The 23,787-nt window shown below is 35.0% G+C and overlaps 1 protein-coding gene across 7 annotated transcripts in view; it reads right to left on the reverse strand.

Annotated features, from left to right (window-relative positions):
- Positions 1–23,787, reverse strand: part of LOC114335194 (mucin-5AC) — a 436,134-nt gene that overhangs the window by 9,640 nt on the left and 402,707 nt on the right. For 4 of the 7 annotated variants that reach the window (XM_050663154.1, XM_028285389.2, XM_028285391.2 and 1 more), the window contains 6 exons: positions 21,466–21,567; positions 18,158–18,351; positions 11,388–11,613; positions 11,123–11,252; positions 1,654–1,961; positions 1,384–1,582 (listed from right to left, as the gene is read on the reverse strand). In XM_050663154.1, coding sequence (XP_050519111.1) covers positions 1,384–1,582; positions 1,654–1,961; positions 11,123–11,252; positions 11,388–11,613; positions 18,158–18,351; positions 21,466–21,567 — 1,159 coding nt within the window. Of the gene's footprint in view, positions 1–1,383; positions 1,583–1,653; positions 1,962–11,122; positions 11,253–11,387; positions 11,614–11,736; positions 11,963–18,157; positions 18,352–21,465; positions 21,568–23,787 lie in introns of all 7 variants that reach the window. The other 3 variants (XM_050663155.1, XM_028285392.2, XM_028285390.2) reach the window with 1 other exon arrangement.

Here is a 23,787-nt window from a genome sequence, read left to right on the forward strand (position 1 = left end):
TTATGCAAAAGTATCGTAAATCTTTCCTTATAAACTTTTTATTTTGTTATGTAAGAAATTATATATATTTATTACAATTTTTTATTAATTATGATATAAATAACTTGGTAGTTGTGCACTTAAAACAGGGTAAAAAAGTTATTTTTTTTGGAAAAAGTTATTCAAAAAGTTTATAAAGAAAAATTGACGATACTCTTGCATAATTATTTATTACTAATAAATGCATTTTTTATTCACTTTTTAAACCATGTTGAAAATGTAGCTCATGCTCTTTGATTTGACACCTGTGGAATGGTTCTAACCTCATTTTTTCTGACATGTTATTGCAAAAAAAAAATGCTCTCTAGGATAAACAATTTGAATAAAATTTAAACAATTGAATAAATCGCTTTGATATTTTTATCACATATTAAGCACCAAAGAACCCTCATTTGATAAAAATTACAAATCTGTACACTAATTTTTATAACAGTTATTGAGAAAAAATATTTTTTTGCAATTCCGACCTTTTTTCGCAATTATATTAACAATAAATGAGTATATCAAACTTTGTAATACGTCATTTTAAAGCTTTTTCCATAATCTCGAAGATATTTGTACTAAAAAAATCATAAGTTTCACTGTTTTCCGTTGATTTGAAAGAAAAGGGGAAAATGCCATTTTTTGACAGTTAAATGTTTATAAATAAAAATGGCCGCCAGATCCTACGCAGGAAATAGTTATAATTTGTTCCTATAGGTATTACCTGTCGAAAAAATGCTTCAGTACCCTGGCTGCTGAAGTGTCACGAACAGGGTATATTTTTGTCTTATTACCCTGGCCTATACAGTCACAATCGGAACGATGTTTTGTTATTATGTATTAAGAACAGTGAAAACTAAGACCATTGATTAAAAGAGAATTTTTTAAATAGTCTTTCTTAAACAATGCTAACACAGTTTGAAATAAAAAATAAAGGAATACTACAGACAGGTGCCTGTTGTTTCTGCCGGCTTGTGCCATGAGTCATTTTTACTACCGTATAGTTCAAATTACACAAATACACATTATCTCTCAAATATTATATTACATACATACATTTTTATTGTTGAAATGTTTATCTGATAATTAATTATTTTGATGGGAAATAAGCCACAATTAAATTAAAAAAATAATTTTAATAACATTTCGACGCCCAGAACGGGTGTCATTGTCAAAATACAAAATATGTACTGAAAATCAAAATGTTTATCTGATGAAAATCGGTCCGGGTTAGCCGGACTTCCAGGTTATCGGGGTTCCACTGTATTTGAATTCTTTGACCACCTCAAAATTATGATCGTTTATATTCTATGTTCTTCTGGTATTACAGATTACTGTAGTTGGAAATAATGTTCAACTTACCTGGTAATTGCATTGGAATGGTTGGAAAGATCCAATTCTTGACATGGGTGTTGGATCTCTAACCCATTGAATAGCTTGCCAATTTGTAAGGAACCATACGTCATTCTTGGCCAAAATACTGTCTATGAAATTAATAAATCCTTCTTTGTGATGAGGTTGAGTAAACCAAGCAGCGTGATAGAACAAACCAAATGGTGCCCTAAAAATTGAACAATAATTTAGTAAACAATAGACTCTAACAATTTTGAAACCAGCCTGGACTCTACTAACCTGTTAGTGGTGTAATGCCTCATGAAATTTTTCGTTAACATTTTGAACACACCATCAGCATCTGGTGGATTACTGCAAGCGTCTCCCATTGAGCACCTTCCTCCGTTCAGATCCTGCCACATAACCATAGGTACTTCCCATACTCCAGGATAAGAGCGAGTGGGACAGGGAGGAATCATACAGTCGTGGAAAAGTTTGTAGTCCAAAGTGTAAGGCCAACTAGGTGGTTTATTCTCATAGACAGGCAAGGAAGAGTCATAAGTGAAGTTGGAGTCGTATAACATTTTGAACATCTTGTTTCCTCCAACCTTAAAGCAATTAAGATTGTTAAATTCAAAACAACAAAAATTTTGGTAATGGGGTGATAAAAAATGCTCTTTGTATATAAATTATTGATCCTCGGATTTTAAATACATCTCAAGACGGAATCGGTGGTAGCGGGTAGGATCATAGAGGGGTATAGACTTACGTCAGGGAGGTAGTGTCCCTGCCCACGCGAGCTCCTGGTTTTTCCTCCACTCCCAACTTAGGGGAACCCAGGCCCAAACCCAATGTTATCCTACCCAAACCCTAAATTCCTTCCCTATATTGTCCCCCCACACGACCGAGTATGGGGGGTATAACATTAACACCGCGCACGACCGAAATATTGTTGCTACCTCCAGGACCACTACCCCCTAAGGCTTGTCTGAAAGCTACAGTCGGCAGCTCCGGTACCAGACCCGGGTGCGAAAGGCCAATAACCTACCTATTTTAAATTTTATCTTATTACTGAAACTTTGGTAGAAACAATTCGGACGGATCAAATGTTGACGATCTGGCATCACCGAAAACACGGACATGATTTGGTTGCTGGAATGTTAAAACTCTGTATCGGATTTCTAAACTGGATCAAGCAGTAAAATAACTAAATATATATAAATTTAGCTTAGTTGGTCTATCGGAAGTACGATGGTTTAGCAATGGTGAACACCATACTCCAACAGGAGAACTTCTTTTATGTAGTGGTAAAGAAAATGGAAACCACGAGAGCGGAGTGGATCTTCTACTCAGCAGATTAGCAAAAAAAGCCTGATTTCATGGAAACCCATTAATGATAGAATTATGACTGCCAGATTTTATACCAGATACCGTAAGATAACAGTTATTCAGTGCTGTGCTTCTACGAACACATCTGTCCACGAAGATAGAGACATTTTTTACGAACAACTAGAACAAACGACCCAACAAGTAAACCAAGTCGATATCCTAATAGTGATGGGCGATATGAACGCTAAAGTTGGAGAAGATTAATTTAGAAACTGTAATGGGCAAACATGGCCTGGGAGTGATGAATGAAAACGGAGAGCGTTTTACAAATTTTTGTTCCAATCATCGTTTAGTTATTCGTGGAACCATCTTCCCACATAAAAATATTCACAAGGCAACATGGACTGCACCAGGTCATATAAGAAAAAATTAAATAGACTACATCGCCATATCAAAAAGATGGAGATCGTCTCTTCTTGATGTATTTAATAAAAGAGGAGCGGATATCGCAAGTGACCACCATCTCGTAATTGGTACCATTAAAATCAAGATGGCAAAAAACAAAATCACGAGAAACATCAACAGACCGACATACAATCTAGACAAGTTAAAAACGGTCCCAGGAAGACACGTGTTTAGGAAGTAGACCAGGGCGCATCTGTAAAAATATTAGTACATTTGGACGTTGAGAGGTGACTCAAATTTTTTTGCAGAAATTGCTTGAAAATAACTCAAATAATAATATTTGAGTTATCCTCTCAAAAAGGTCCGGAACATTGTTTAAATAATGAAAATGTCAAAAAATTAAGGAAAAATTCGATTTTTTTCTTGGTTTTTTGATTATAACTTTAAAAGTATTCATTTCCGAGAAAAGTTTTACTGACATAAAAGTTGTTTAATTAAATTTTCTGCAACATAGAATTGGTTAAAAATTTAAAAAATAGTCACCCTTGTTGCAAAATAGCAATAATTGCGAAAAAAACCATACAAAAACAAGTATTCGAACTTTACGTTTCTCAACAATTTATGCTATACTTAGGAAGTTCATATTTCCCCCAGAAAAACTTTATGATACAGTAAAACAATACTGTAAATTTCATTAAGATCGGTTTAATAGATTTTACAAAATAAATTTTGCAATCCAGCTTTCGCAAAAAAAATCATTTTTTAAAAATGTTACAGGACTGAAAATAAGGCAGATAGCAGGTTGCTTTTTTTTTGCTTATAGAAGTGTACTGTAACTCTCATTTGCAATTTGTAAAATTAAAATCGATTAACTACCACGGTGTCAGGAATTTTTTTAAATAAACATTAATTATTGGTGCTACGCGTAGGACAGCTGCTAGTTTGCTCTGATTGGGCATTCCAATGACTTTGATCAATATTGATACATTTTAATTTTTATTACATATCGATATAAATAAATAAATTTGTTTATTGCAAAATAAAAACACATACTCTATCTTTTGAAATAACACTTTTTGTAGCAAAAACTTTCTTTGTTCATATATTCTAACTTAGAGAATAAAAGTTTATTATTTTTAGACATATGCAATTGTTTAAACAATATTTCAAAAACAATAATAAAATTAGTTTGATTTTTGTAGAATTACAATATTAAAATACAACAAAATATAGAGTAAGAAAATAATATATTAGATAAAGATTGGAAGAAATTTTGGTGGAAATCAACTTGTGTGAATCGAACACCGCTGTCCTGCGCGTAGCACCAAAAATTAATGTTTATTTAAAAAATTTCCTGACGCCGTGATAATTAATCGATTTTAATTTTGCAAATTGCAGATGAAAGGTACAGTACACCTCTATAAGCAAAAAAAAATTCAACTTGCTCTCTGCTTTATTTTCAGTGACATTTTGACAAAATGAATTTTTTTTGCGAAAGCTGGATTGCAAAATTTATTTTGCAAAATCTATTGAACTGATCTTAATGAAATTTCCAGTATTGTTTTACTGTATCATAAAGTTTTTCTGGGTAAAATATGAAGGTCATAAGTGGAGCGTAAATGGTTGAAAAACGTAAAATGCGAGTACTTGTTTTTGTATGTTTTTTTTTTCGCAATTATGGCTATTTTGCAACCAGTGTGACTATTTTTTAAATTTTTAACCAATTCTATATTGTAGGAAATTTAATTATGTAACTTTTATGTTAGTACAACTTTTCTCAGAAATGAATAGTTTTAAAGTTATAATCAAAAAACCAATAAAAAAATCGAATTTTTCCTTCATATTTTGACATTTTGATTATTTAAACAATGTTCCGGACCATTTTGATCGGGAGGATAACTCAAATAATATTATTTGAGTTATTTTCAAGCAATTTCTGCAAAAAAATTTGAGTCACCTCTCAACGTCCATTTCAAAACAGATGCGCCCTGGACTAAAGAAGCTTCAACTAAAAACCAGAGAAGAAAGCAAGTAAATAGATGGGAAGATTTGGCAGATGTTTTGACAGAAATAGCTGAAGACAAACTGGGTAAAAAAGAGAAAGATAGAAAGGAATGGATATAATATGAAATTTGGAATCTTATCGAGGAAAGAAAACAACGAAAAAAAGATATCTTGCAAGCAATACCTGTAGAAGGAAGAGAGAACCGACAACAAGAATAACAAACACTAAATAAAACAGTTAAAAGGAATGCAAGAAGAGACAAAGAAGGCGGGCTGAAGAACTGGCAAAACAAGCAGAAACAGCTGCACAACACAACAAAATAAAATGAGGCTGCCCAACTTTTCGAACATTGTAAGATCCAAGACAAGCGAATTACTTACTACAACATATGACCAAGTAGAGAGATGGAAAGAGCATTTTTTAGGACATGCTAGGCACGCCCGGGGATAACGCAAATGAAATTAAAAAGGGTAGTTCCCTAGGTTGGCTGTATACCATACAGTTAAAAAACTCTAGCATGAAGTAAAAACCACTTCTATGCAATTGGTATATTTATTAAAAATTTTAACAATCCCAATGGATTGAATAAAATGTGTCCAATTTAGAACGTTTTCGGACCTATAAGTCCATCATTAGTGAATTCGAATACTTGCTAAATAGCCCCAGAACCAAACAATGGTTGAAATTATAATTCAATCTACATCATGTCATAGTAATATTGGATAGGCTAAACGTCGATGTTAAAAGATATAACCTCCGGGAACATGGTGAAACTCTACCAGGAAACTTAATCAACCATCTTATGCCAACGTTGACTACCAAGTTAGAAATTTAAAACATTTTTATTTCAACAATCAACTCTCTTGGGTTTTTGGGATAAGAATAAATTTTCTCCCTCTGGGAGCCTCCAGCTTCAAGCCAACCTCACCGGTGATGGAACTACGGCGAAGTAACAACGTGAGATCATGACATCCAGACTACAGCATCCAACATCTTCAGCTGCAGGGACCTAGGGCCTAACATCTGCCTAGGTCTATAAGAAGTCTACAGCAGTACCATTCGACATCAAGAAGTTACCATCAGATACCAAAAGCCATAAGTATAATCCAGAATTGTTAGTGTTTGGCAAGAATTTTAATATATTTGTTAATGCATTTTACAAGTCATATTTTTATTATATCTTTATTGAACAATAAACATTATTAGTTAAAAATACTGTTTTGTTGGCTTCCATTCCGAATTTTCATAGTTCATTTCTAAGATTAGGACAAGACGAACACACAACTTGAGAGACTGAGCTAAGCTAAGCTAATATTTTCGAATATTACTTCAATTAGCTGGGGTAGTCCATCGCTTTTTTCGTTTCACTGGCGGGTTTGTCGGGTTTAATTTGTCGGGTTTAATTTAGTTGCACGTAGCGTACGTAGTAAGCGTACTATAACCATTTGGTAGTCTCATGTGAGTTGTACCCTATATACAGTATGTCCCTGTAAGTTGTATCCACATGGAAAACTTTTTTATTATTAATTTTACGAAAAAAAGTTATTCTTTATAAAAAGCTCTGCATGGTCCAAAACCTACGATTTAACCATCAAATATCAAATTTTTTGAATAATATACGAGGTATGTCAAAAAGTTTGAATTTCACTCAAGAGTAAAGTAGCTTTATTTTTCGTAATATTGGAAATTGCTATTATGAAAAGTTGTTTGGAATTAAAAACTATATTCTAATATGCAATTACATCCTTCTAATTGAAATTTTTTTTAATTATTGATAACTATCATTAATTTTTCAGTTATTTCAATTCTGATAACTCTTTTATTATTAATTTTACGAAAAAAAGTGATTCTTAATAAAAAGTTCTGGATGGTCTAAAACTTAAAATACAACCATCTTTTATCAAATTTTAACAATTTTATACGAGGTATGTCAAAAAAGATAAATTTAGATCAAAAGTAAAGTAAATTTATAGTTCAGAATATTTCAATTAGAAGGATGTAATTACATACTGAAACATAGTTTTTAATTCTAAATAACTTTTCATAATAACAATTTTCCATTTTGTGAAAAATAAACGTATTTTACTCTTGAGCGAAATTCATATTTTTTGACATACCTCGTATAAAATTGATAAAATATGACATAAGATGGTTGTATTTTAGATTTTTGACCATGCAGAACTTTTTATTAAGAATCACCTTTTTTCGTAAAATTAATAATAAAAGAGTTATCTGAATTAAAATAACTGAAAATAATGTTAGTTATCCATAATTTTTCAAAAAAAAATTTTCAATTAGAAGGATGTAATTGCATACTAGAATACAGTTTTTAATTCCAAACAACTTTTCATAATAGCAATTTTCAATATTGTGAAAAATAAAGCTACTTTACTCCTGAGTGAAATTCAAACTTTTTGACATACCTCGTATAATATTCAAAAAATGTGATACTTGATGGTTAAATCTTAAGTTTTGGACCATGCAGAGCTTTTTATAAAGAATAACTTTTTTTCGTAAAATTAATAATAAAAAAGTTTTCCATATGGATACAACTTACAGAGACATACTGTATAAGTAAGAGGTATATAACTTTGTACATACATACACTGTGTCCGTAAAGTATGGAACAAATTCTTTTTTAGCTAAACAGACCATTTTTAGAAATAATCCTAAAACACGTCGATTTTTGATTTTAATTTACCGTATTTTAAAATAATGTTCTAATATACTGGGTGAATTACTTTCGAGTAATGACGTCACCGTCATTTTTTTTAAATGGAACATCCCATTTTGTCTCAATTTTCGGATTACTCTAGCTGAGTTGATTCCAAAAATGTATCACATGTTGATTCAAATTGGTACAGGGTGGACAAAAATACAATAGTTTTGTGTGTGCTCATAAAGTAACGCGTTAGTTAAATTAACAATATCAAAAATACTTATTGTCTAGCGGGCAGAATATGAAAGAAATTATTTCTTATCAATTTAAAAAAAACATAGTAGGCTATGTTTTTGTTAAATGTCATTATTTGTTTAGTATTTTATTGATGTTCAGTGACAGTTTAGTACTTCAATATTTTTGGTATTTGTGAATGTTTTAATTATTGCTTAGATTTAATTTGAAGTAGAAATGGAGTTAAGTGTAAAGCAAAGAATTGAAATACTTAAGATGATTTGGTATGGAGACAGATCGCGAACTCAGATGGAAGTGTGCAATTTGTTTAATGATAAATATCCAGAAAGACCTATAACGCGTTCAACAGTCAGTAAGATTGAAAAGAAATTTTGAGAAACTGGTGCGGTTGAAATTGCACGGAAATCAGGTCGTCCCTCTGCAAATTCTGATACAGCATTAGATGTTTTACTTAGTTTTGAAGAAGATGCGCACACTTCTGTGCGTAAAGTTAGTCGAGATATCGGTGTTATCAAAAAACAGTACACAAACTATTAAAGCTCGAAAAATGGCATCCTTATAAAATCAAACTTGTGCAGACATTAAACGAAGATGATCCCGATAGAAGAATTCAATTCTGCGAAGCAATGATGGATAACTGCCACCGAGACCCTCTCTTGGTACCAAACATTATTTTTCTGATGAGGCCACTTTCACGTTAAATGGCGAGGTTAACCGTCAGAATTGTAGATACTAGGCAAAAGAAAACCCCCACTGGATGCGTGAGCATCATACACAATACTCGCAAAAGGTAAATGTATGTGCAGGAATTGTAAGAAATCGAATCATCGGCCCTACTTTATCGAAGGTAATTTAAGCGAGGCAACGTACCTTGAGTTTTTAAGGGGGTATTCCAGCAGACGTAATCCTGTAGGTTTTGATGAAAGTTTATGGTTTCAACAGGATGGTGCACCTCCACATTATGCTGCAGATGTTAGAAGGTACCTAGATGAAATTTTTCCGAATAGGTGGATTGGTAGACGTGGACCTATTGAATGGCCAGCGAGGTCACCAGATTTTAATCCTTTGGATTATTTTATGTGGGGCCATCTGAAGAATGTTGTGTATCAAACGAAACCAGCAAATATTCAAGAATTAAAACAGAGAATTCGGACAGCAATAAACAATATTTCTCAAGACACAATAAACAAGGTTCAACAAGAATTTGTACAACGTTTGGGTTCCTGTCAAATACAGCAAGGGCTGCAGGTCGAACATTTATAAAGTCATGTATTTCATCATATTCTGTCCGCTAGACAATAAGTATTTTTGATAATATTGTTAATTTAACTAACGCGTTACTTTATGAACACACACAAAACTATTGTATTTTTGTACACCCTGTACCAATTTGAATCAACATGTGATACATTTTTGGAATCAACTCAGCTAGAGTAATCCGAAAATTGAGACAAAATGGGGGTGTTCCATTAAAAAAAATGACGGTGACGTCATTACTCGAAAGCAATTCACACTGTATATTAGAATAATATTTTAAAATACGGTAAATTAAAATCAAAAATCGACGTGTTTCAGGATTATTTCTTAAAATGCTTTGTTTAGCTAAAAAATAATTTGTTCCATACTTTACGGACACAGTGTATAACAGGACTGTTGTTATATTGTATATCATGTTTAACGATAACTTTTGTCATGTTAGAGTCACTGTATATGCATTGTTTAACTCAGTGATTGTCAAAAATCTAGTAGTTATCTTTAATAAATGTTTATTTATCTTGCATATCATTTCTTATTATTCTTTTATATTTACATATACTTATTGATTTAATATATTTAATATTTGACAGCAGTGTAAGATACCTGGGAGATTGGTTGATTCCATCTTCTGGCGCCCATAATTTAGTCTATTTAATTTATCTCCTATATTCTTCTATTTTTACTATATTATTATATTTATTCTATCTATTTTCTGAGCATCTTTTCTTATCTTAATATTTCCCTTCTTAGTTATCATCACTATCTACTTTGAGCTACCGTCTTCGACAGGCATGCAAATTACCAGGGCCCATCCATCCTTGAGTGCCAAGTTGTCGTTCTCTTGCATCTCTTGCTAGACAACTCCTTTCAGTTTGCATTTGTCTCTCCATACTTCTATTATCAGTTCATCCCACTTACTCCTTTCATCTTATCATTTTCTTTCTACAAATGCTACTGCAAAGTAATATTTTGTTACATTGGCGAAAATGAAATTGTCGAAAACCCGCAGAATATAGACTTGCATATATATTGCGAGTCCCCTTCCATAACGGAGATAATAAGAGCTATCAAATCTGTGAGAAATAACAGATCCTGGGAATCGATAATATTGCTGCCGAAATACTTAAAACTGATCCCCATCTAACCGCTGAACTTTTGCTTCCCATAATCCGAGAGGTGTGGAAAACAAACCGCATTCCAGCGGTCTGGAAAAAAGGTAAGCTTCAAAAAATTAAGCTTAAATTAAAGAGCTTAAATTAAAAATCAAAATTAAGCTTCCAAAAAAGGGAAACTTCACACTGTGCAAAAATTAAAGAGGAATAACATACATACAATTTTCACTACCGTCATACTTAAACGATTAACAAACAAGGTTGAATTTTTAGCTAATCAAGCAGGTTTTAGACCAGAATCCTCCTGCATAGACAACATTAATACTGTGAGGGTAATAATGGAACAATCGGTTTAATGGAAAATACCCCTATACATGGTTTTTGTTGATCTCGAACGTGCCTGTGACAGGTTATCTCATGCTGCTATATGGAAAATTGTAGAGCTAATATAATCATCCCGCATAAAATAATTTCCATTATTAAGTCACTCAATAAGTGAAAAAATAGTATGTCAAATTATGTAAAATGTAGTAAAAATACTTCAGTTAGCTGTTTCTCCTCGACCAAGATGGTTGGGTAATATACCCACGCCATGAAAAAAGTTTTAATATGTTTGTAACGTTTTTGTGGCCGTTTTTTCCTGTTTTTTTTTTCTGTTGGTAAGGAAGTAAACACATTTTACACACTTTGACATACCATTTTTTCATTTCCTTGGCAGCTATATTACATTACGCAAAGCAAACTTACCGACAAGAACGGTGCTCTCATTCCTCTAACGTCTTCAAGATGAACACCACCATATGCAGCAAGAATTTCTCTTTGCCCAGCTACTTCTCTGGTCCACTTCTTTTGAGAGAATTGTTCACCAAAGCTGTGACTGTAGAAAAACGTTTATAAGCTCAAGTAAAAGCATTTTCGCATTAGAAAGCACATGAAAAGTGAAAGGTTTTGCAGAAAAGATTAAGAGTGCAATTGAATAATTTGTAAGTGCAGAAACGTTAAAAAGACTTACGATACGGTGTGAGAAGCAAGTTCGTGACCATCTGAATACAAGTTCTGGACTTGACTGTAATCAGTCCACTCGTGGGAGACGTAGAAAGTTGCAGATATTGGACATCCGTTGGGGTTGGTTCTTCCCTTCTCGAACAAATCTTGGTATAAACCTTTGTTCAAGTCGTTAACCGAATCGTCGAAGGTCAATAACACTATTTGGGGTATTTGCTCCACAGGGAGGTCACCTATTGGTTAGTAGCATAGAAAAGAAATAAGTTAGAATACAATTTTGTTAAGAAAAAATAAAGCAAACACAGAGAAAAGTTGAAATGAGTTCCAGCCCCGTTCCATAAATTGAGGCCACTTACGAAACCGTATGGGAAGCCATCTCATGACCATCTGCATACAGATTTTGAACTTGGCTGTAATCGGTCCATTCGTGAGATACGTAAAAGGTGGCACTTATTGGGCAGCCATTTGGATTCTTGCGACCGCTTTCAAATATATCAATATAATATGGTTTATTTAAGTCATTGACTGCATCATCGAAAGTCATCAGCACGATCTGCGGGACCTCCTCCACGGAAATATTTCCTATTTAATAAAGAATTAATATTGCTAATAATAAAATCAGCAATATTTTGTTAGATCCTCGTAACTACTTATAATAAATCTTGAATTACCTATTAAATATAAACTAGTAAGTTACGTATATAGGTTGACACTTTGAAATTATGAAAAAATGTATGTATACTTAGGCCAAAAGCACTGTATCCGATTTGGTTTTAATTATTATAAAGAACCAACTGGAAACTTTTAAACTTATTTGGCATTTAGCAAAAGCAATAAAACCATCTGAGAAAGAGTTATTACCACATGATCACATGAGCTCTGAGATTACCAATGCCAGTTCCAAGCCCAGATACAATGTAGAAGGTGATTGGCAAGGTTAGCAACCAAACCAATCGTAACATACGAATACTGCTCAAAGAAACAATGTGAAGCCTCGGAGCAGGATTAATAATATGAAGACGACCACGGCAAGAAATAGGCACACTAGAAGAATATCCAAAAACCAAAAGAGAATGACTACATGGAAGATCAGATCACTCAATACTGGAGACCAAGAAATAACATAAGAAAGAGAAACAAATAGACATATGCATTCTACAGGAAACAAAAAAGAAAGGTAACGAAGAATCAAAATTAGGTGAATATATAGTAATCTATAGTGTTTTTTTTTCTTCTTCTTTTTGTGTAGACATGACTCTGTTTTTCAATGTGCCTCCAGTAAGTTGTCATTCATTGCACTTCTAGCTCTATCTCATAGTGTCTTACCATCGATTTTTCGAAGTGTTTTCATCTCGGCTGTCTCTAGCATTCTTTTTGCCCTTTCTGTATCAGGTCATGTTTCTGCCTCGTATGTCATTATTGGTCTGATGACTGTTTTGTAAATTCTGCCTTTCACTTCTTTTCTGATATTTTTATTTCTCCATATTGTGTCATTCAGGCAGCCTGTGGCTCTGTTTGCTTTATTCATTTGATCTTCCACTTCGGTTTCGAGCTTTCCGTAGCTAGATAGTGTGATGCCCAGATATTTAAACTCCATGACTTGTTCTATTATCTGACCCATTTAGTCTTTTTTGGAGAAATTAACATTAAATTAACGTTAAATTTTCTAGCGGTTATATTAAATTGGTGCAGCATACGTTGTAAATCATCTTACCTTGAGAGATTAGTATTGCGTCGTCTTCATACCAGATTATTTTAAGTTGTTCTTCTCCCATTTGACATCCTTTTTTTGGTCTTACTTTTTTTATTATTTCATCCATGATCAGATTGAATAATAGAGGACTCAGGGAGTCTCCCTGTCTTATCCCATTGCCGGCTTCAATTGGGTCAACTAGTTATTCCTCTACTTTTACTCTTATTGTGTTGTTCTGGTAGATATTTTCGATCGTTTTAATTATTCCTGAAGGTACCTCTCTTGCGCACAATAAATGGATAACGTCTTTTAATTTGACCCTATCAAATGCCTTTTTAAGGTCGACGAAACGTAAGTATGCCGGTTTGTTGTATTCTAAAGATTTCTCTTGAACCTGCCTCATTATAAATATAGCGTCGAAGCATGATATTCCCGACCTAAAACCTTATTGTTCTTCTGCTAAATTGTATTCAGTTTGTTTGTTATCACTTTGGTCGTTAATTTTAGTGTTGTGTTTAATAAATTAATTCCATTGTAATTCTCCGGGTCCGATTTTTCTCCCTTTTTGAAGAGATGTATTAGCATGCTTGGTCTCCATTCGTGTGGTATTCTGTTTTGTTCTATTATTTTTTGGATTAGTTTTAATAGTTATTTGTTCAGATCTTGTCCTCCGTACTTTAGGAGTTCATTCGATATTCTGTCCTCTCCTGGTGATTTTCTATTTTTTAATTTCCTTAATGCTTCCTTCCTCTGTTACCTCTGCTTCTTCAATGTTTATTTCTTCGTTTGTTGTCACTTCAGGTGTTGGTGGTTCGTTATCGTCACCTTTAGCAAACAGAGATCGAAAATAGTCTTCCCAAGTTTCATTCTGGATACGTTTCGTTTTTATTAGTTCGTTCATCTCTTTCTATAATGAATCTATAGTGAAGGAGCTAAAGAATCGTGAAGGGCGCCAAAGAAGGTGTAGCCTTAGAGGAAAGTCGCCAATTATGGAATACCATTTTGTTTTGGGGATATAAAATAATACCATTATAGAAATGAAAACAATTTAATGTTGTGACACATACATTTTTATGTAGTAATTAAAAACCTTCTATTAAATATCTTAATTAACAAAAAAAATCGATCAAAAAAACAAAATCACAAATGAGTAACCAAATATGGAATAGGTACCCATATATGGAATATAGACATAAACCAACATATCAATAACAAAAATAGACATAAACATCTGAGATCAAATAAATTTAAATAAGAAAATTGTGAAAAATGAAAGAAGTAGCTTAATTCACTTGCAGACATCACAGATCCATGTATGAAACTCTGGACCAGCACAATCATAATGAGCCCACTTACACTTAATCCGCTATTCCATAATTAGGCACCAACGACTATCCATATTTGGATTTGTACATTAGTTCAAACTAGTATCAACATTTTTTCAAGTCGTAATGTTTTAATTACAGAAGGTCATAAAATATCAAAATAAAGGTATTATTGATATACGCAATAGCATAACAAGTCTGCATAATAACCAATAATACTCGTTGAATATATTTATTTCCTTTGAAATTTTCTGCGAGCCGATAAAACAAAACGCGCCTGTCAGACACGTATCGTTCGCGCATCTGACACAGAGGTGTGAATACGATAATAAAGAGAGCGACTGAAATAGAGGATGGTCTTGTAGTGCGCTTCCAACTAATATTTTCGGAGAAATCAAGGAATTCCATATTAGGGCACTATTCCATATTTGGTTACTTTCCTCTACTAATACACCGAATATACCAAAATCACATCAAAGAGATACGTATCAGAAAGGATTGTAACAGCTAAGATAAGAATGGACAAGGAAGACCTGAACATAATCGGAGTATACGGCCCAGAAAATAACCTGCCTCAAATAACAAAGGAAATATTTTGGAACGAATTACAACAAAAGTAGTAGATCAAGTTAGAGGAAAGATGATAAAACTGGGGGATTTTAACGCCCGAGTAGGCAACCAGAAGGAACCACAAAGAATGGAATGACCACATAAGCTGAATGACAACAAATAGGGTAGTCAGGACAGCGAGAGGCGGTTCCCCAATAGGAATACGATCAGTGGGAAGACCACGAAAACCATGGAACGACAACTTACTAGAGGCACATTGAAAAAACAGACAGAGTCATGTCTATACAAAAAGAAGAAGAAGAAGAATAGGCAACCTTCTTCTTGTGGTGCTGTCTCGTTTAGTGGAGGTTAGCGACTACACTGACAAATATGTCTCTGTCCAATGCGTTTCTAAACAAATATGTTGAATCAAGGCCGGTCCAGTCTCTAATGTTTCTAAGCCATGAAATCTGGCGCCTACCGGGACCTCGTTTTCCTTCAATCATACCTGGACGACCAGTTGGGCGAGGCGGTACTTTTCGTTTCTTATTATGTGTCCCAGGTAGCTAACTTTTCTAACTTTGATGATCTTCAGCAGCACCCCATCTATTCTCCTCAGACCATTTTCGTTGATGGTGTGGGTTGTCCAAGGTATTTTCAAGATTCTTCTATAAAGCCAGAGTTCAAAGGCTTTTCTGACTTAAACATCAGCGTTATGTTGAGTGTCCAGGACTCCGTTCAATAGGAATAGGCAACCAAGTAATATAATTATTATGTTTTTGCTTCATTATCATCATCATCATCATCATCATCATCAGTGGCGTTACAGCTCTTTATGAGCCAAAGCCTTCTTCAGAACAATCCTCCATTCGCCCCTGTCTCTGGCAACTCTTCTCCATGCTCTAATTCCAATAGATTTTAAATCAGTTTCTATGTTGTCTTGGTACCTAAGTCTCGGTCTTTCTCTTGCTCGTTGTCCTATCCGCCCTCTTCGGTCAAAAACTTTTCGGACTGCGGCATCTTCCTCTCGCCTGATTACATGACCTATACATCTAAGGCGTGCTACCTTAATGAATTGTACAACGTCAGGTTCTCCAAAATTTCTATACAACTCAAAGTTGTAACGCCTGCGCCTCAAAGTTTCTGCCTTGTTCTTTTATGCCACCATATATTCGTCTTAGGATTTTTCGCTCAAAACGTTTGAGCAGTTCTTGGTCATTCTGAGTAAGTGACCAAGTTTCTGAGCCATATGTTAGCACTGGTCTTATTAGTGTTTTGTAGACAATCAATTTAATTTTTCTAGGTATTTTTGATGACATCTGTCTTCTTAAGCCATAGTAGCACTTATTGGCGAGCACTATTCTTCTTTTAATTTCTTCACTGACATTGTTATCTCTATTTAGCAGCGAGCCTAAGTATATGAAGGTGTCGACACCTTCTAGTTCTAGGTCGTCAATTATTATTCTTGTAGGTGTCGGGTTGCTTGACCTAGTGCAACACATATATTTGGTCTTTTGAACATTTATATTTAGCCCCATTCTCTGTGCAGATGCTCTTAACGACCGAAATGCTTCAGTCAGAGATTCTTTAGATCTATCTATGATGTCTATGTCATCTGCGTATCCGACAATTTGTACTGATTTGTTAAAGATAGTACCATTCGTATTAATTTGGGACTCTCGAATTATTTTTTCCAAGGCCAGGTTAAATAAGAGACACGATAGTCCATCACCCTGTCTTAGTCCATTTTTACAATGGAAGGGTCTTGAGAAATTGTTTTGGATTTTTACCATGCTCTCTGCTCCTGTGAGCGTAAGTTCAGTTAATTGGACAAGTTGAAGCGGTATTTGAAATTCTACCATAGCAAGTAGAAGTTGACCTCTATTAACTGAGTCGTATGCGGCTTTGAAGTCCACGAATATGTGGTGGGTGTCGACGCCGAACTCTAGGGTTTTCTCAAGGATCTGCCTCACTGTAAATATCTGGTCCGTTGTTGATTTATTAGGAAGAAAACCGCACTGATATCCTCCTACTATTTCTTCAGCGTAGGGGAGAAGTCTTTTGTACAATACGTTGGACAACACTTTATATGCCATATTGAGTAGAGTGATGCCTTTATAATTATCACACACCATCATGTCTCCCTTTTTGTGTAGAGGACACAGTACACCCAACTTCCAGTCTGTGGGTGTTTCTTTCTATTGCCAAATTGCAGTTATCAGTTTATGCATGTGTTTCAAGAGGGTGTCGCCGCCGTTTTTGCTTAACAGTATTTAAAACTAACTTACCCTAAATACTTTAAAGGCAAAAACTTTCGATCACTACGTATTGCCGATTCTGACCTATGGAACTGAAACATGGATTTTTAATAACAACATAGGTCACAAACCTCTAGTGACTCAGAGGAGAACGCTCAACATTAAGCTCAGCCATCTCAAATCCAATTAAGACATTAGAATACGATCAAAAGTAACAGATGCAATACAAAAGTTGCAACGTTAAAATGGAACTGAATGGAACTATGTGTCACATGTAGAATGGACACATTGGACGAAGCGAATTGTTGAATGGCGATCAAGAGCAAATTAGAGAAGTAGAGGTTGACCTCAAGCCAGATGATCTGTTCCAGATCACGAATGGATACAAAAGTGATACAGTGACCAGCTGATCACGAATGGATACAAAAAACAACGAACAGAAATTAATAGGCACCCATAAGGGAGGCTTACATCCGACAATGAAGAGAATAGCTAATGATGATGATGAATTGATAAACGGATAAGTAAAGAAACCAAAATATTCGATAAATAGTTTAGATTTATGCAAGGTAGATCAACAACAGATGCACTTTTCATTGTAATACAGCTGATGGAGAAATGCAGGTGTGGTGGTGGAGAAATTGAACCGTAAATGCCTACTTTTGTTCACTTTATGCATACGACACACAATACCCTTAATGCGTAATACATACCCACGTTGCCAAGTTTTGTAAATTTTTAACTCTCTTTTCCTGTCACTCTCTCTCTCTCTCTCTCTCTCTCTCTCTCTCTCTCTCTCTCTCTCTCTCTTTCTCTCCCCACCTCGCTCTCGCTGAATATATAAACTTATGTTACAGATGAACAGCTGTGAAACAATATTTTTAGTAAATGTATTATAAACCTTAAAGTTTCTTGTCATCAAAATGATAATATGAAAATATAGTGGACTTACCAGGAATATCCTTTCCACCACAGCTACAGTCGGGAAGCAAACAAACATCTTTGCGACATTTTGCTGCCGTCTTATCCACTTGGGGTTGTGGATAAATTGGGTCAGGTCTAGTTGGAGGATATTTATAGACATCGACAAATTCCTGAGCTTTGGATACGATCGATGTCGAGGGTTTTAGAGTTGGTCTAGATCGACTAAAGTAAACAAGTGACAAAATACATATTAATGGCAATTTAAAATAATTAATATTATTTTACCTGAAGGTTCCATAGGGAAAAATATTAAAGTTTTCCGTAATGACTGAAGGTCAAGTGAGTTATCTGAGAGTAACAATAATAAATTGTTCAGTAGTTTTGTTATAGTTTAAGTATTTCTTTACACATTAAGCAAATACAATTGTTTCTTAAAGGACATGTTCCATATTGCTATAGTTTGTCCAATGCAACTTTGACACGCTAAGCAATAATTTTCTTACAGAAATCGATAGTACCTATATTGTGTTTAAAGTTAATTAAAGAATATTTACAAATATAACAGATATAATCCTAGGGGGGAGGACATCAGTGCTGCTTTTGAGCTAATAAATCAACAACGGACCAAATCTTTACAGTCAGCCAAATCCTTGTAAAAACCCACCTTATATTCGTGGATTTCAAAGCCGCATACGACTCAGTTAATAGACATAAACGTCTGCGTCTCCTGGCTATGCTGGAATTCCAAATACTGCTTCAACTTATTCAACTAACTCAACTTACACTCACAGGGGAAGCGACCATGATCATAATCCAGAACGATGTGTCAAATACCCTTCCATTGCAAAAATGGACTAAGACAGGGTGATGGGCTGTCGTGTCTTTTATTTAATCTTGCTCTAGGAAAGGTAGTTTGAGAGTCCCAGATTAACACAAATATCACCATCTTTAACAAATCTGTGCAAGTTGTCGAATATGCAGATGGCATTAACATCATCAATTAACATCATCATAGTCTACAGAGTCTATGACCGATGCATTTCAGTCGTTAAGTGCATCTGCACAGAGACTGGGACTAAATATAAATGCCCAAAAGATCAAATATTAGTGTTGTACTAGGTCAAGCAACAAAACACTTAGAAGAATAATAATTGATGATGTAGAACTATAAGGCATGGAGACCTTGCACATACCTAAGCTTGCAGTTAAATAAAGATAAGTAAGATGAATAAATGAATAAATTAAAAGAAGAATAGTACTTTCCAGTAAGTATTACTAAGGCTTGAGAAGACAGATGGCCTCAAAACTGCCCAGAAAAAATAAAGTGACCATCTATAAAACACTAATAAGATCAGTGCTAACGCATGGAGCAGATAAGTGGTCGCTTACACAGAAGGAAAAAGTACTGCTTAAAAGTTTCGATCGAAAAAATCGTAACAAGAATATATGGAAAAATAAAAGAGGAAGGTTTGTAGAATAGGTGTTGCAACATAAGTTGTATAGAAGTTTCTGAGAATCTGACGTTGTATAGTGAAGTGCTTAAGTGCTTACAGCTAACCTGACTGAAGTTAGCATACCTTAGGTGGATAAAGCATGTAATCAGGCGAGAGGAAGATAAAACACTCAGAAACGTTTTTGATCGAAGAAGGGGAAGATGGAGAAGAGTTTCTAGAGACAAGGGTGAATGGAGGATTGTTCTGAAGAAGGCTGAGGCTCATAACGAGCTGTGGTGTCTTTGATGATGATGGGATTGGCCAAAATGAGATATGGAATGGCAAAATAGTTGAGACGGATCTAATAGAGAAAGTCTAGGAGCGGCGACAATTGATGCCAACACGAGAGAGCCAATACTAGAGCATGTTCAAAGTCAAGATGCTGATCACCCAATACGAAAAATTGCTGATTTTCAAGTTTCTGCAACCAGTAAGAGAAGAAGATCAAAGAAGACCTAATGGAAGATGCTTAGGCAGGACATGTCTGTAGAGAAGATTAAAATTAGGTTAGGTTACCCTTCCACTCCACCTACGAGGTCTATTGTGGTTAATCGACTAGCTTCCTGGATCTCTTCGAAGGTTCATGTATAGAAGCCCTCGAATGTTTGAGAGCCCATTTTCTCGTACCAGAAGTTACATTTTACCCGCTCAATTAAGTTCGATATTGTTCTTCTTTTGGTTCTGCCATGCCAACGACAGGTTCCGGGCCCATAAATGTTTATTTTGTGCCCCCTCTGGCAAGTAGGTCCGATTTTTCGTTTCCATCAAAACCAGTATGTCCAGGAATCCAGACTTAATTACTTTGTTACTTTTGACGATATGAATCAGATTCGGAAGACAGCTCGAAACTAACTTAAAGGTAATCTGATTCGATTGCAGTGACTTTGAGGCACTACCTGATGCTAAAGTGATGCTACAGAAATGCGCTTGCCGACACATCTCTATAGCATTGATTTTCGCTTGAAAAAGTGATTACCTAGACTTTTACTAAGGCTTAGCCTTCGTTTTCTTTCGTATACCAGAACTCCTTCATCGGTTTTAAAACCGCCTGTATACCAGCATTCATCTGCTATTATAAGATTCGGTTGGACTTCCATTTGTCCATGGAAATGGCTGCTCGAAACTATATTTAGGTTGCATTGCATCTGGACCATTTCCAACTCTAGGTGATTTTTTATTATCTCTTCAGATTTGATTCCGAGATCCTTTAACCCTGCTTCCTGGCGTTTTATGCTCCTTCTGTATTTTCCCACAATTGCCTTCTGCCCAACTATATTTATGTAATAGGGGGAGGTCAAGAGTGACCACCATGGAGACGGTTGGGGCACTCGACATCACTCCTGTTATGATTAACACATTCGTGGACACGTATTCATTTGCAGACAGTAATTTCCCTTTGTAAGTGTGTGCAGATGAAGACGTGTCCGCTAATGGGTTAAGCATGCTTGTCGTTGAATCTTATTTAGCTTCTTTTTGGTGGTTTTTTGTTGGCATTTAGACATGTCAATGCTGTCTGTTATTCGTCTGATATTCGTTTGATAATAGTATTACCCAAGATAAAACTTCTGGAAAAATGTAGTTAGGAAGGCTGACTCAGCATGGGGGTAAAGGCAGCAAGAGTGCTGAAGCATGAAAATTTTATGTAAGAAAATTATAACTCAAGTAACTAAAAGAAGACATAAATTTTTGCATTTCCATGTACGTTTAGGTGCACATATGTACGTAGAAATATTCAGTTATCAAGCAAAAAACTAATATGTTTCTCTATAGAATTGGCAGGTAAAATAATCCCCAGGTTTTATGTATCACCCAGTATTTTATAATGTGATTTAAGTGTACTCACGTTGGTGGTGTACCCCTATTGTTAGTCACTATTACTTCATTATTTGTTATTTGATCACCCGCACCAGAGTATTGTACTGAACCTCGTCCCCGTGATGGTGTTCTAAAAACAACAATGTCGATAACAGTTTTCTGTTCCAGATTTTTGTCCCAAGTGTATGTGTTTAGTATCAACTATGACATGCAACATTATTTCATTAACATTCTGTTAAGAGTGAACTAAACCTTGAAGAGCCAATATTAATGAAAGAAGGCAAACGCCATGATATTCAAATTTGTTACAATTTTGTGTAAATCATTGAATGTTTAAAACAAATAATTACAACACAAAAATAAGGAATGAATTGAACTCAGGTTTTAAGTGTAGGTGTAACCGTGACAAGACATATTGTAAAGTAACAGTTGGTAACTTCACAAATGGTAGCGGACAATTCGTAACGGTGACATTTCGTAACGGCGGGATTTCGTAACGGCGACGGAAATTGATTGAAATCACATTTATCAATTTAACGAATCAACACCAGGATAAACATGTAGATATTTCATATTTCGTGGAGAAAGATATTTTAAAAATTGTGTCTTAAAATAAATATATCTATAATAATTTACCTGGAACAGGGAATATAATAATAATTAAAGTTTGCCTCTTTTAATGTTTCTTAAATGTAAATATATTTAGAAAAAGTAAGAATAATGTAACTAGTGAAATCTCTAAGCTTATAACCATCTTTAGAAATTTCCAACTTTCTAATTAAAGTTTTTGTAGAGGAAAGTGCATAATTACCTATTATTATAATAAGTAGAACTAGTGGAAAAGTACATTTACTTAGGTCATGAAATTAGAATTGGCAGAGATAACCAGACGTGAAATAAAAAGAAGATTAACTCTTGCTTAAGCAGCCTACAGAGCGCTGAGAGACATATTTAGGAGCAGTATACCAATCAGTTTAAAAAGACAAGTGTTTGATCAATGTGTGCTACCGGTAATGACATATGGAGCAGGAACACTGACCCTAACCAAGGCAACAGCGTCGAAAATGAGGGTTGCTCAAAGGAGTATGGAAAGATCCATGCTGGGCGTAGCCCTACGGGATAAAATAAGAAGTAAAGATCTGAGACAAAGAACCAGTATCACAGATGTTATGGAAGGTGTCACCAAGCTCAAATGGAACTGGGCAGGACACGTTGCAAGGCTGAAGGACTCAAGATGGACACGAAAGCTAATGGAATGGAGACCAGGAGAAGATAATCGCAGTAGAGAAAGGCCGCCTACAAGATGGACAGATGATATCAGGTGCATTAGTAAAAACTGGCAACAATCAGCACAAAACCGTGAAGTGTGGAAACAATTGGGGGAGACCTATGTTCAGCAGTAGACGTAAATTGGTTGGATAATGATGATGATTATAATTAGCCTTGATAAAATATCAAGGCTTATGAGAAGAATATTGGGGCCCCTCTGCGACAATAGTATGTGGAAAAAAAGTTCAACCATAAGTTGCATCAATATTACAAAGAACCCTATATATATAAAGGGTTGTCTACAGCTAATGCCGTTTCCCTTCCGTCAGCCAGGACTTCCATTTTTTTCGATATTCCCAGTCTCCGTCTTCCAATCCTTTCTTAGACATGGCTTCGTCGACTTCATTTTTCCAAGATCTTCTAGGTCGTCCTCTTCTTCTCGTTCCTCTTGGGCTCCATTCTGCAACCTTGTTTATCCAAGTGTTTTCTGCTCTGCGTACGTGGCCGTACCATTTCAGTCTTCTCTCGTCTATATATTGCAGGGCATCTTTTTCCACTTGCATTCTTCTCCTTATCTCCTCATTTGTTATTCTGTCTCTTCTGGTGAGACCACAGCATCTTCTCCAGTATTCCATTTCGGTTGCCAGAATGCTTTTTTGGGTTTTTTTGTTTATGACCCAAATTTCTGCGGCATATGTCATGATGCTTCTTACTATTGTTTGGTATATCATTCTTTTTGTTTTTCCCTTGATGTTTTTATTCCAGATTACATTATGGAATTGTCTGATGCAAGATCTTGTTTGTCCCAATCTACTTTTTATTTCTGCTTCTGTTGTTCCGCTTTTCGACATTATAAAGCCCAAATATTTAAAATTCTTCGTTCCGACAAAGAACCCTCTATAGCAAATATGCAAAAATACAAAGATTGTGCTGGGCACGTCACCTTATAAGAATGGATAATGACAGGACACCTAGTAGTACCCTTAGTGGTGGGACGTAGGAACCGTATGGCTAGTAGGAACACCAAGAAAAAGGTGGATAGACGAAGTGAGAAGCAATCCTGAAGAAATATTAAGGGTGG

Source organism: Diabrotica virgifera, chromosome 10 (assembly GCF_917563875.1).
Source record: "Diabrotica virgifera virgifera chromosome 10, PGI_DIABVI_V3a".
NCBI classification, from domain to species: Eukaryota; Metazoa; Arthropoda; class Insecta; order Coleoptera; family Chrysomelidae; genus Diabrotica; species Diabrotica virgifera.